The 14,533-nt window shown below is 51.4% G+C and overlaps 3 protein-coding genes across 3 annotated transcripts; 2 read left to right on the forward strand and 1 right to left on the reverse strand.

Annotated features, from left to right (window-relative positions):
• The first annotated feature begins 897 nt into the window (after window positions 1–897).
• Window positions 898–2,791, forward strand: EJ05DRAFT_479268 (uncharacterized protein). Its single transcript, XM_033744638.1, has 2 exons — window positions 898–2,101; window positions 2,156–2,791. The coding sequence occupies exons 1-2, from the start codon at window positions 1,285–1,287 to the stop codon at window positions 2,428–2,430; spliced, it is 1,092 nt and encodes a 363-aa protein (XP_033597308.1). The 5' UTR covers window positions 898–1,284; the 3' UTR covers window positions 2,431–2,791.
• Window positions 2,792–3,777: 986 nt separating this feature from the next.
• EJ05DRAFT_442895 (GTP cyclohydrolase I) lies at window positions 3,778–4,945 on the reverse strand (the record flags this gene model as incomplete). The annotated part of the gene is made up of 3 exons (XM_033742057.1): window positions 3,778–4,080; window positions 4,160–4,464; window positions 4,549–4,945. 3 exons carry the CDS (start codon window positions 4,943–4,945, stop codon window positions 3,778–3,780), a joined length of 1,005 nt encoding a protein of 334 aa, XP_033597309.1.
• Window positions 4,946–7,087: 2,142 nt separating this feature from the next.
• On the forward strand, window positions 7,088–11,039 carry EJ05DRAFT_136493 (Pkinase-domain-containing protein). Its single transcript, XM_033739188.1, has 3 exons — window positions 7,088–8,467; window positions 8,515–9,763; window positions 9,821–11,039. The coding sequence occupies exons 1-3, from the start codon at window positions 7,230–7,232 to the stop codon at window positions 10,802–10,804; spliced, it is 3,471 nt and encodes a 1,156-aa protein (XP_033597310.1). The 5' UTR covers window positions 7,088–7,229; the 3' UTR covers window positions 10,805–11,039.
• Window positions 11,040–14,533: the final 3,494 nt, after the last annotated feature.

The raw sequence follows: 14,533 nt of genomic DNA on the forward strand, positions 1-14,533 counted from the left end.
TAGTAGTCCCACGCTACGTATAGGACATACTTGACACTGCTGCACACTGCACACACTACAGACTGCACAGCCCGGCTCCGCCCTAGGAGATTGTTCGATGAGGAAGATGGAGAAAACGATGCGCGTGCGCGATTATATTAATGGGGAAACCTTTTTTCGGAGGGAAGAGCAAGGATATGATTTGTTTCATTGGAGCGTGGTGTGCGCTGTCGGAATGCGAGCTGAGTGGCTGAGTCTGAATTTCTGATGAAGGATGTGTGTCGTGTGTTTGATTCTGATGGGGCGTTTGACAGGCTACCTCTCTACCTATGGCTATATGGACCCACCACACACGAAAGTACGTACTGGAGTCCAAGGCCAACAGCGGCCAGCCGTCGGCGAACCCGCGCCCACACGCTACAACTTTTGGCTTTTTGGGGGAAGACCGGCCGGGTGGTGGTGCCTGGACGCTGGGCTCGCTGGGCTGTCTGAGCTGCGGCGTGGCCTACAGTTTCCCACTTTCCCAGTGTTCCAGTGTTCCAGTTTTTCCAGCCGGGGTGGGCCTTAACCCCCCCCTCTCCCCCACTAAAATGCTGCTTCAACAGGGCGGGCAAGGCAGCCGATTCGATGAACGCGGCGTTTTGATTTGGCGCTGTCTCCTTGTCTCGTGTCTCTTGTCAGGCAACTTCAGGTACCCGCAGCCGCCCGGTCCCACTACTGCAGTGAGGTGTTCCTGTTCCTGTCGATTATGTCAGCCACTCCCTCCGCGAGCTGTTGGTCCACTACCTACACCTTTACCCTCTTCTCTCCACTGTCGGAACCTTCAGAGTTTTTTCCCCATTGCCACACATTTCCAACTCGTCCTCGTTTCTTCTTAACCCACGCTCTCTGCACCCACATTCATTCACTCTTTATTCATCTTTTGCTTTGCCTACAATTTCATCCTCTCTCTTTACCACCCACCCGGTCTTCAGATCTCATATATAGAGCTTCCCTAGTCTCTATTCACCCTCACACACTCCTTGTTCAATAGGTACTTCCTATTGTTCACCACTTCACAACTCACTGTCATTGCTGCAAAAGTTTTTGAACAACGTCCGCAACTGTCGTTACTAAAACAGTTCTATCGCCGACATCGACTTGCTCTTCGACATAAAGCTCAAAGTCATTCCTTCACCCTCACCTTGACGCTCTCCACGCTGCTGATCAGCCTCATTCATTCCTTACCAAACTCAAAAGAACTGCCTATCCGGTTTCATTCTTACGCAGGACGCGCCCACTCGCCTTGACGGCCCCTGAGTCATTATGCCCTCTTACACCCAAATTGTGCTCGCGCTGGTCGCTTCCGTCCACGCTACCCATCTCACTCTCAACGACTACACTGTTCTCAAGAATGCTGTCAACAACCCGCCAGCCTGTGGCATCGGCTACCAGCACCTTGACGTGAACAAGATCACTGCCATCGCAGGAATCGGCGGCAACTACGACTCCAAATGCGGCTCTTGTGTCCAGGTCTGTGGAAGCTCAAGCTGCGGTTACCTTCTCGTCGTTGATGGATGCGCTGGCTCTGACCATATTGACATCTCCACTGTCGCTGGGCCATCAATTGTCGGATCTGATACCGGCAACCATGATGTTACCATGAAGTTTGTCGACTCGTCTAACTGTGGCGGCATCTGGGATGGACAAGGCATGGACGTTGCCTTTCCCGACGGTGGTGCGCCTGCGAACTGGGCCAAGCTGAACAGCGGTGGTGGTGGTGATGGTGGCTACCAGGCGCCGGCGACAAGTCCATCTAGCGTAGCTGTCCAGAACGTCGCGCCGGCTCCTAGTGCCGCCCCAGCTCCTAGCACCGCCCCAGAAGTTCCATCACCATATGTCGCCCCTGAGCCTGAGGTTCAGCAGACTCCCAGCGTCCAGCAGCCTCCCAGCGTAGAGCAAGAGCCTGTTCCATCATCCACCGCTGAAGTCGCGCCGCCGGAGACACCATACCCTGCCGTGCAACAGCCACAGCCGACGCCATCAGCTGCCGCGCCGTCGTCGTTCACCACCGTCACAACCAAGACGGTACCTACCCCTAGCCCCGCTGCTCCGGCAGAATATTATGAAGAACCCAGTGCTCGTAAGTCCATTGACACCATTTTTATCAAATCGTATAGCATACTCATTGTCACAGCCACTACAGCATCGATCGAGACCCCTGTAGATTCTGTGCATATCCCAACTCCCAGTGGCGGCGCCTTCTACGAGGCCAGCCCCACTTCAGTGCCTACTCCATCATCAGTCGCAGTGGGCACAGCGACATATGTTGTACCCACTGCCAACACTTCGCATTTCACACCGAGCCCGTCCCCCGCTGTTCCGCTCTTTACAGGCGCCGCATCCAAGAACACCGCGATGCCAGTCGTCGCGGGCTCGCTCTTGGCCGGGTTCATGGCTCTCCTTTTCTAGATACCGCAAGCCAGCCTTGAAGTCTTCTGTGAAGACTCGGCTTGATGCGTACATACATACCCCCACCTATGGATTAGGTATGGCGTTATATGGTTCTTACGAGATACGGGGGCGATTGGACAAAAATAAGGATTGGATTACGATTTCATGATGGATGGGTGGATTGCCTTCGCACACCGCGGATGGCGTTTTTCTTTTGCTCATATACGATTTTTCTTCTCCTCCAACATCCTCACACTCTTCATACGAGGGAATATTTCGTTTATACCCTTCTTGTCACTCGTTTAGACAATTTTTCCAATGGTGGGAAAGTGATGAGGCTTCTCAGGCTTGCGACTAGCTACTATTTGTTTGCTAGTCTAGTTTTTTATAACACATTATGAAAATGAAAAGAACTTTAGAGATATACGTTACTATTAGTTTGGTTGAAGATGATTTAATTGGCGCCTTTTTCAAGACATCATTAAAACTAGGTAATTATTACGTGGCTGGTAGGTCTGGTTTGGTCTGGTCTGGCTAGGCTAACCTCTATAGGCGCGGGGTACTTAATCAGTGCAACGAATAATTAGATGTCATATCAGGTTAATAGGATGATAGGTAGACAGCCTTATAGGAGGAGCTGTCTCGTCAATTTCTTATTCTCACGACCTGACCTGTGTGTTTTCGCATTCTGCCCACGGCGACGTCGGACGCTTGGAAGTTACAGTACTGTACTGTACCACCCGGCCCTGAACATCCCGTCTCCGAGTTCATTTCTCCGATACCTGTCCTCCGGTGCCTATGCTCCGGTGCCTATCCTTCTAGCTTGAGGTACCTGCTAGGCTTATTATCATTCCAGCGTATGCTTCATGTGCAGACAAGCAAGATGATATGCGCGCAGGCCTATGTGAGATGCTGTTTTCCCCACCAATTTCCAAAACAGGTGTATATATATGTATATGTTATCCAAAACATACAAGCCGGAATGCAGACTAGGTAGATAAATAGACAGACAGACAGATAGATCAAAAAAAGAATCCCCACACACCCTGTTGAGAGGCTCTGCAGCCATACATGTCTAGATGTATGTATATATATGCCAGCAAGTAAGTGGTGATTCTGATGTACATAGCCGAAAACAAAAATCTTGGAAACCGCCTCCGGGCTGGGGTGGTGGATGAGCACCTCCCACCTACCTACCTACCAATCAATGCTTTATTTCTGGTATCATTTATTTCCTCTCTCCCCCTCTCCCCCCGAGAAACGCCGTCCGTTTTTTTGCTCCTGAACGCCTGCCCGGAAAACAGGCCAATACATACGCACACACACATACACATAAACACATATACACTCACGGAAAAAAGGGCATCATCTGCGATTGATCAGGGTCATGAACTCCTCGCGCGTCTTGGCGGTGGACCGCATGCGGCCCAGCATACAGCTGGTCGTCGTTGTCGCGCCGGTCTTCTGCACGCCGCGCATGACCATGCAGAAGTGGCTCGACTCCATGACGACGGCGACGCCTTGCGGCTGGAGGACCTCGGAGAGGGCGAGGGCGACTTGCTTGGTGAGTCTTTCCTGCACCTGCAGGCGGCGGGCGAACATCTCGGCGATGCGGGCGAGCTTGGACAGGCCGAGGACGCGCTTGTTGGGGATGTAGCCGATGTGCATCTGTATTTTGAAGTGAGGTTTGTCAGCTGGAGATCTCATTCCCGGAAGTTTGCACTTTTGAGCTGAGAACTTAGCTAACCTTGCCGGTGAAGGGGACGAGATGGTGCTCGCAGAGGGAGAAGATGTCGATGTCCTTGACGATGACTAGCTCGTCGTGGTCTTCGTGGAAGACGGCCCCGTTGACGATGTCGTAGAGGTTTTCTTCGTAGCCCTTTGTGAAGAATAGCATTGCCTTTGCGTAGCGCTCGGGCGTGGCGCGCAGGCCTTCGCGGTCGACGTCCTCGCCCAGACATTCGAGGACGGTCTTGAGTGCGCCGGAGAGCTTTGTGAGACGCTGTTCCTTCTCTTCCTCGGATGCTTCCTTGCGTTCCCGCGTTCCCAGGCCTGTCTTTGGTATTAGCGATTGTTTTCAAATTTTTGGTTTTTGTTTTCCCCCTCCCTGGAGAGGTTCTGCTAAGGACAACGTACTCGGCCAGCTCAGACCATCGAAATCAATGGTCGGGTGCTGCGTGAAGGGGCTCTGCGATCGACTTGTCCCGAGAGGCGTGGGAGGGGACGCTCGGCGTCTGGACGGGATTGCGTCTGTGAACTCATGCGCCATGGATTCTTCGTCTAGCGTGCTCAGAGGCGCGGTGTTATGCGACCCAACAGTGGTACCATTGGAGGTATGTCCGTTCGCAGAATAGCCATTCGGTGCGTCAAATACCAGGGCGGTGCGTTGTCGGCTGTTTGAAGCTTCGATTGAAGCAAACAGGTTTTCTCGTTCCTTGCGGTCCCTCATCTCGGCTGGGGCGCGAAGCGGGGAGCTCCCGTTGGAGAGATGAGATGGTACGGCAGATATAGGTCTGAGGGGAGGAGAGTCCATTGTAGTAGTGTTGCAAGTTGGAGATCAGAGAGAGGAGTGAGTGCTCGTGGGTAAGGAGGGTACTAAGCTTAATTACGTGCTCGGCAAGTGAAAAAAAAAGGGACGGAGAACTGCTCTCTTGTAAGTTTGGGATTGGCAAAGCAATTTGTTCAGGGGATAGAAATCATGATTGTCCAAGATTGTGGTACAGCGTCCTCAGCGCAGAGAAGTAGTAGTGATTGTCGGCAGAGGAGAGTTCTTGTATCCCGTCTGATTAAAATCTCATCGCCCCGGTGGTCCCGGCGTTCCTCGGGGGCGGGACAATTGCGCGCAAACGTCCCTTGCAGATGAGATGACGGTAACGGTCACGGTCTCCGGGTTCTGCGGGGTTCTTTGCCGAGGATTCTCCGTGCATCCGCCTATGCTCGCGCCCAAGCCCGAACCTCGAACCGTCGACGTCCCAAATTGCTCCGACTACAGTTGATTATTGCAACTGTCTATCCAAAAGCCATCACTCCCACCGTCTCTGGCGACGGAGACAACATCTCACGACGCCTCTACAGAGCTGCATGGCTCCCTGCATGGCTCTTCCAGCCTTCACCCATCCGAAAAGCGACATGTCTCCCCTCGACTTCACACAGCGATCTGTACACGTCTGGCCCTTAACCACACCCGCTGCACTTCGCTCAAATATCGTGACTATGTTGGGGATAGAATGGGCATCACTTTAAGTGTATCCGAGGCCATCATACAGACCTAGCAGTCGTCCGTCAAGCTCGATGTACCTAGCGTCTACATCTGAAGTTTCATCCTACAGGCGCAGTCATGGAGCATGATTCACAAACAAGGGCATGGAAGCAACTAAGCATGCGTCTGGCTGGGTTTACTGTCGTATTGGTATTGAGAAATTCGTTCGTTACTGCCCATCATATCACAAACGAAACCAAGTCCTAGGCAGAACATGCCTTGAAGTCTATCGCTCAGTAAGATGGCGTCCAAGGGAGCCCTCATAATCCCGGAGCAAAGGCAGCATGATGCTAAAATGAGCGTTCATCGCTGGCGGTATCTGCTGTATGCTGGCCATGCAGCATGTCATGATCTTCTGCACTATCAAAGGGTTACAGACTTGTGACAGCACTGGAAAGGTGAACCTATCCTCCTTCTCCAGGTCCCTGCCCGTGGTAATGCTCACCAGAATCTAGCCCCAAGACAGGGAACCCCACATTTATTGCTTTTCATGAAGACCAGGTTCTAATGAAGGTAAGGATGAACATCATCGCCCGACTCAAAACAACAAGATGCTGTTCGCACGATTGAAAGACCGTCCTACCTTGATATCACTTCTAGGGACTCCAAAGATAGTCACCCAGCCCGCTTGTCGAGGTACGTTTGCGTGTCATGTCACGCAATATGTGTGGTAATCTCACTCGCATTCGTTGTCGCAGAAGACTAGGTCGTAATACAATTACTGCCTGTACAAGTAGATAGCTCTGCATGGAGGTCATGGAGACGTGAAGGGGACAAGCCTCTGATAAGGTGAGGCACAAGCTAGTGACCTCCCGGGCTTGGGTTGTGCGAAGCACAGCGTATCGAAAGCCGTCGCCCTGCTCGAAAATTTGGCCGTTGGGGAGAAGTCACTGCAGCCTCGTGCAGCGGCCCAATGGACGGACTCGACCATTTAGATCAACTTGATATGATGGGTTGACGCTGGAGCGACTCATGATTTGCCTTCTGGAACACCCAAGACAGGACGGAAGGCAGCGTAAGCCCAATCGCGCATCTCTAGAAAGTCAAGCTTAGGCACGGATGAATCTCACAAACGTGATGCGGCTATGCGGCAGGCAAAGCGCCCCTACCGACAAGCAGCACTGGGAATTATCTCGTCCAACGAGCATAAAATACTAATCAGAGGTGGCCTGCGTTGGAGGCAGATGTGCGATGCCTCATATTTTGTTGGATATATCGCCATCTCCAACGGGGACGGCGGGATTTCGGCTAAGTTGAAGACGTCGATGTCTTGACGCAACCACAAAAAACCGAGTCGGACTGGCGAGTCCGACACTTCCTACAGTCTGCGGAAAGTGCCAAGTGACAAACGAAGATTTGCGCTCTAGTTGCTTATCCTGCCCAGAACTTTTTTTCTTATATCGTCCAGCTTGAAGGGTTCTTTGCAGGTTGTGTGTTGGAGGCGGCTCCGGATTCTTTTCCTACTAACTACTGCTGCTTGGCTTTGACTTTCCTCGCGTAACGCAGGCCAAACCTCAGCACCTTGCACTTCGGCCCATACACATGTCTTGACGTCTACATGGCCGGCTCGCAACGAGGGCCGTTGATAGATCAGTGGAGACCAGAGGATCCAAAATCATCAACACACCGCCCTCGAGAACGTCCCAGGCTGGAGCGCAGCCGTTCAAGGGACATTCGCGGCCGCTCGCCTGCATCACCGCGGCGTCTGCACCGCAACTCCATTGATCACACCAAGCACAGCTCTCGAGCAGTCTCCCGACACACGAGAGACCGATCAGCGACACGCCGCCGAAGTCGTAGTCGAAGTAGGCCTCGTCATCGGGACATAGCCTCCACACCAGCGCGTCAAGACGAGCGTGACGATCTGTATCGGCCATCACGCAACAGGCAACCCAGCTCAGAACGTCCGCACCGTCATCGCGAACGCTCGTCCGTAGCAGCCAAACGCCGTCGAAGCATCTCACGCTCGCGATCTCGCGACTCGGCAAGGCTAACGAAGAGGCGTAGAAGTCGGAGTGCCGTCCGTTCGCCATCACGATCCCGTGGTTTAGACGCAACGCGCAGGCCCCTCGATCGAGCCTTTTCCCCTCGAGACACACGTCCCCCACGGCGAATAAGCCCTGACTCCTATATACCATCTCGTCGCCGCTCAAGATCACCGGAGTCCTCACGATATCGTCCCAGTTCACGATCACGTCGAAGATCACCGGCGCCTGACCGTCGTCTGTCAACGCAGCGTGTCGGCTCACCAAACCCCGCTTCATCGTATAGACACAAGGAAAGGCGCTCACCATCGGTTGAACACAAGAAAGAGAAGCCAAAAGACCTATTTCAGTCTCGCCTGCGGTCTGACACGAATCTTAGCGAGCGTATCAGGAAAGAACAACCCCTCTCTTCATTGACGAAGGGCAAACGGACCCGCTCTCCGTCACCCCGTAGGAGACCATCCTCTCCAGCTACAAATCAACGTAAAAGACGATCAAGAAGCCGTAGTCGTGCTTCACTGCACCGACGCCGTTCTCGCACTCCCGTTCGACTGAGAAGTCCGCGTAGCTCGAGACCCACATCTCCTGACCGAGCCGTAAAGGCTACTCGTCATAGCTCTGTAGAGCGACAATCAAAGGACGAGAGCACCATGAGGGGTTCATTCGTACATGGTCGACCCTCGCGGTCTCAGGTCGACACACGAAATTATTCTGACTCTCCGCCCTACAATGCACCAAATCAAATGATATCTCATGCACAGTCGCCATACAACGGACGCGGGGGTCAAAACCAGTACGGTAGTCATCAAGGGTAAGTCCTTCCCCTCTCCACTGACTGATACCAGCTCATATCAGTAGATCACCCGTACAAGGCTATTCGCCACATCAGTCTCCATACGGCCATCAGTCTCCGAATCAGGCCCAGTATTATCAGAATCAACAATACAACACCCAGGGAGGTAGCATGACTCCAGGCTACAATTCCCCATCATATCGTGGTGCACATACGCCAACGAGAGGTAGTCGATTCCCTTCAGGCCCATCTGCTCAGAATTATGCGGCACCTTCTGGCAGAGGACGAGGTGCACACTTCAGCAACCTGTCATGGACACCTGCAACTGGCAGTCGTGGAGGGAAGGCTCCGATAGATAAAACCCGTGCCATCATGGCACCGATCGCAGCCCAGTCAATGGCGCATGCCGCAGCAGCCCAAGCTGGAACCAGTTTGATATCTTCGAAAGAAGAAGATACAGATAACCCATTCAGACCATCGGCTGATATGCGTGCTGAAAATATTCAGGAAGAGACCGATAATCCGTTCCGTCCCTCGCTGGATTTGCGCGTAGAAGATTCAAGCACAGATATAAAAACATCTATGCCCCCGCCTAGCAAACCTAGCGCAGGAAGCATGTCACCAGCTGGGCCTAAGATAAGCTTTGCTCTCAAGACGAAACCAGCTACACAGCCCGTTACAACACCAAAGGCCGATTTAGGACAAAAGGCTCGCGAGGCTTTGAGCACATCCAAGACGAAGTCAACTTCGCCATCTTCAACTAGGCGTGATTTAGATGGTCGGTATGATAGAAGATATGAGTCGTACGACAGCCATCGAAGAAGCGACTATCGTAAGGATGACCGGCGAGAAGACCGACGAGAAGACCGACGAGAAGACCGGCGAGAAGACCGGCGGGACCGTCGCGATGAACGATACGACAGCCGCGATCGAAGTCGTGACCTTTTGGACGATGCTCGTGCATCTCGCCGCGACGAACGGAGAGAAGACTGGAGCGAGCATGCTCGATATGCTGACGGTCGTCGCCGTGCGCCTGAGTCAAGGCCTGAGTCAAGGCCTGAGACTCGTCCAGAACGTCGCCCTGATAAGTCATCAGGACCACCGCTCGTACAGAAAAAGATCATGAAACGTCCGAAACCACGACCGACACTCCCGCCAGATTTCGCCACGTCCGATTCAGTCTATTACCGGAAACCTGGTAATGAATCTGTAATAGGATCTGGTACCTATGGCAAAGTCTTTAAAGGTGTGCATGTCTATACCAAAGACATGGTCGCGTTGAAAAAAATACGGATGGAGGGCGAGCGCGATGGAGTAAGTTGGAACAATGCATTGAGAATATTTTGATGCAAAACTAATTTCTTCCTATAGTTCCCTGTTACCGCAATTCGCGAGATTAAGCTGTTACAATCACTCAACCACGACAACGTTGTCAAGCTTCAAGAGGTCATGGTGGAGAAGAACGATTGCTTCATGGTGTTCGAATATCTTTCCCACGACTTGACTGGGTTGCTCAACCATCCTACATTTACCCTCGACCACTCACAGAAGAAAGATCTGGCCAAGCAGTTGTTTGACGGACTGAACTATCTTCACACCCGTGGCGTTCTGCATCGAGACATCAAAGCGGCAAACATCCTTGTCAGCAATACCGGGGTGTTAAAACTCGCCGACTTTGGACTTGCTCGATTCTATGCCAAGCGCGGCAAGCTTGACTACACGAATCGTGTCATCACAATCTGGTATCGCAGCCCGGAACTTCTCCTCGGTGAAACACAGTATGGACCCGCTGTGGACATCTGGTCTGCAGCCTGTGTACTGGTCGAGATCTTCACGAAGCATGCCATTTTCCCAGGTGATGGGGGTGAGATCAATCAGCTTGACAAGATTTACAACGTCCTTGGTACGCCTACTCGCTCTGAATGGCCTGGAATCGTTGAGATGCAATGGTTTGAGCTTCTTCGCCCTACGGAGCGCAAATACTCGACGTTTGCAGAAAAATACAAGGACCGCGTCACGCCCGCAGCCTTCGAGCTGTTATGTGCCATGTTTCAGTACGACCCTATCAATCGACCGAGCGCCTCTGACGTTCTCGAACATCCGTACTTCGCATCGGAAGAGCCGATGCCACGCCGTGCAGTCGAGCTCGCTGAGTTAAAGGGTGACTGGCACGAGTTTGAGAGCAAGGCCCTAAGAAGGGAGAAAGAGCGGGCCGACCGTGAAGCACGGCATAAGCAGCGTGAGTTGGATACAGGAGGAGAGGCTGTCGGTAAGGTCGAAGCGGAGAAGCGCAGGGCAGAAGCACCGCCCAATGAACCTGATGCGAAACGCCTAAAGGCTGATGGGGCTTCATGAGCAAGTCCGCCTCCTTTCGTTCTTGGGGAGGAGTTGGGAGCCTTCTAATTCACGGCAAGGCTGGCATGAGTGATTACCCAAACTTTTCAAACGTCATCAGCTTGCGAATTCGCACCTAGTCTGTCTGCATTTGCATCATAAAAACCTGCCACAGGCGACGAAGGTCCGTGAGGTATGCTGAGCATGAAACAGCGATAATGTTGTAACTGTTGTAACATGTTGATACAAAATATTGGCGGTATTTTGAACTGTATAGATAAGACGAGGCAGTACATGTTTGGTAAAAGAGACCGAATAATTGGCCAGGTTAGGACCAGCACGGCATTATGATCAATCAAAAGGCATATGATTGGTTATAGCACATATCAATGAAAATCATAAAACGGACAATTTTGCCACAATTCCATTGCCGATCGTATACTTCTTACTGGTCACTCTCCATCCAACCAGCAAAAACAGGTATTATAAAGTCAGTGGGATTGGTCCCTCCGCATAAGAGAACCACGGAACATGTTGTCGAGCTTATAGCCTTTCTCGAACAGCAACACAAGCAAGCCAAAGTACGCATAATTCTCCGCATTTTTGAGCCCATCCTCATACGGGTTGTTAAGGACATTCACCCACCCATACGCCGGTTCTATATCTAACATGTCATACGGAATCGTATGCATGAGCTCGTGGAGCAAGAGACGGCTTGTTATATATTCCATTTCAAAGAGATATAGCTGCTCGTCTTTCACGTTGTTCTTTATCAATGCCGCAACCGATTCCACATCACTAAAGCTGGGCTCACATAACGTCATGGATGACCGGTCCGTATGCAGGGATGTGGGGATTCGGCGGTGCAGTACATAGGTGCAGGCCACAATTCTATGGCAGCTCGGCGGTCTTGCTTCCCACATCTGGCTCTTGAGGTCTTCGTAGATAGGATCCTGGTGCCATTCTGTGTTCTGGTTCAAGGTCCAGCGTCTCTCGTCGTCGCAGTAGATGTGGACTGATGCTTCGTTGATGGAAGTCGTGCGTTGCATCGATGCTATGCCGTGCATCACATTTCTCACTGTCTCGATGGCGTTCCTGTGTTCGTCTGGGATTTTGGGGCTGAAGATGGATTCGAAGACGGTTTGCAGGTCCGGGGGTAGTCCCTTTTCTAGATATGTCGCGCTCAGGCGGGCCATTTCCATCGCCTCTTCCATGCCTTTTGTCACAAAGTCGCTTTTTGGTTTTTCATGGCATGATTCATCGTCATACCATTTTCTGACCTCGAAAGGTCTGGGTAGCACCGATGCAGGTGCCTCCGAATTCTGTAGACTAGGTGCCTTTAAATTTTGCAGACTAGGTGCCGTTGAATTTTGCAGACTAGGTGCAGTTGAATTTTGCAGACTTGGTGCCTCTGGACTCTGCAGACTTGGCGCCTCTGGATTCTGCAGACTTGGTGCCTCTGGATTATGTGGACTTGGTATCTCTGGACTCTGCAGACTTGGTGCCTCTGGATTCTGCAAACTTGGTGCCTTCGAACTCTGTAGACTTGGTGCCTCTGGGTTATGTGAGCTTGGTACCTCTGGACTCTGCAGACTTGATGCCTCTGGATTATGTAGACTTGGTGCCTTCGAACTCTGTAGACTTGGTGCCTCTGGATTCTGCAGACTTGGTGCCTCTGGATTATGTGGACTTGGTACCTCTGGACTCTGCAGACTTGGTGCCTCTGGATTCTGCAGACTTGGTGCCTTCGAACTCTGTAGACTTGGTGCTTCTAAACTCTGTAGACTTGGTGCCTCTGGACTCTGCAGATTCGGTGCCTTCGAGTCCTGCAAAGTTGGTGCCTCTAGATTCTGCAGACTTGGTGTGTTGGGGTTGGCCATATTTGACGCCTCCCCCACACTTTCTTGGATTTGGCCGTGTGCTGCTGGAAGGTCCAGGCATGTTCCATCGGCTTCACATGTCGAGGCCGCAGAAGCAGTGGACAGCAGCAATGCTCCGAGCAGTAGCGCCGCCGCCTTAGAGAGGTGGAAACATAACATGGAGGAAACGAAAAACTATCCGTTGCGTGATGGGCAGCAGTATCGGTCGACAGAGGATCCATCACAACGAAGCAGACCTCCTTGTCATGTACTCAACCACAGGGCACAATTTCTCGGATGCTTTTCTCACCACCACGAAGGTCTTTTCTTACTCGAAACGCGCCCGGACCAGAGTGCATGACACAGCTTTGGCATCTTGGTGACCCAACCACACATCCACCATAATCCGAACTATTAGAGCTTGTTTCCAAAAACAAATCACTCTCTCCGCACTCAGAACGCGTTCCGAGCAAGGTGTCTGGTAACAGTTCAAAAACGACTTCGAGGAACTTTTCCAAGTGGCCAATGACGGTTGACCAAAGTAATCTTGGCGTAGAGCTTACTTTGAGTTGCGGCGCGGGCCCGGTGGAGCGTGGCACGCACGTTTTTAATGTCTCGTAAAACTCCAGACCCTGGTCCAGCCCTATCAATGCGCCCAGGACTGTCTATCGGATTGTAGAGTCGGTCTACAGACGACATTTCGCAGGGATACCCTGAAAAAGGGTTCATCTATAAGTGAAAGTAGAAAGGAAAAAATTAGATCCACATGGGAGAACTGCAGCCCCGACTGTCTATGAGAAGACTCAGAGTCTCCAACACTCATCATATAACAAACACATTTCGGCAGCTAACCTATCTATCTATTATTTAATTTATTTTACCCGCTGCAAAACAAATATCTACAATCCCCCAGCAACATTGAACAAGTACCGCTTTAGCTATAGATGGTTCACACCGTACCTATAGACTTCTGTTAGACGAGGATGCCCCCCCCAAAAAAAATACCAAGAACACAGACACACTCGTGTGACACCCACTAAAACAAGCTAGTGTGTTCCTCCCTCCTGTCCCTTCCTCTCTCTCATTGGCCGACTGACAGCCTCATTCAAGTGATGGTTACAACAAACTTCTCGAAAGGGAAAAGCTAACTTGGAGTAAGTAGTAATACACCCACCCATCAAGGGGGAAAACCATTTGTTACTCTAGAGCATGACTACAAACTGGACAACAACACTGGATGCCACAAGGTCAGTCCATACAACGTCGACAGTCGCGCGACCAGAAAAAAGGTTTGAAACGAAGGAAGCAACCGTGCACGCATGAAATGGAACCGTGCACACCCAATATTCCTTCTGGAATTGTATCATGATGCTGAAACTGAAATCATGCATGGCATTGATACTATATATACCACGACCAGTTATCTAGCGAGGACCTCCATTTTCAAGCTGGAAATATAAACTTTTTAGGAAGGGATCTATGTGATAGATAGACGAAGCGGAGTATCGAATAAGCCTCCTAAAGCGTGCATACCAGCCGGCTACTCCAGGGGCAATGGATGAAAATTTATCTATGTATTTTGGTTGAGTTATTGCCTTCGGTCACATAAGTTTTGCGTGCTTGCTATCCTCCCGTGGCGAGTTGCATCATGGGGACGAAATACGGTGCGTCGTCTGCAAAAGAAAAAGGAAGGTGCATGCGTAGACAACATGGGTGTTAGGCAATGAGGAGTTACTACATAGTGGTGATGGCTGTATGTATTCTGATGTGTTTCTCTAAGATGGACAAGACACGGTCATAGTGCGTCAAGAGACGTAACAACTCACTCAGCACTCATCGGGCTACACACTACACACTCTACGTCATATACCACAGGGCTTCGTGAAAAACC

This window comes from Pseudovirgaria hyperparasitica (genome assembly GCF_010093815.1).
Source record: "Pseudovirgaria hyperparasitica strain CBS 121739 unplaced genomic scaffold EJ05scaffold_15, whole genome shotgun sequence".
In the NCBI taxonomy this organism is placed as follows: Eukaryota; Fungi; Ascomycota; class Dothideomycetes; order Acrospermales; family Acrospermaceae; genus Pseudovirgaria; species Pseudovirgaria hyperparasitica.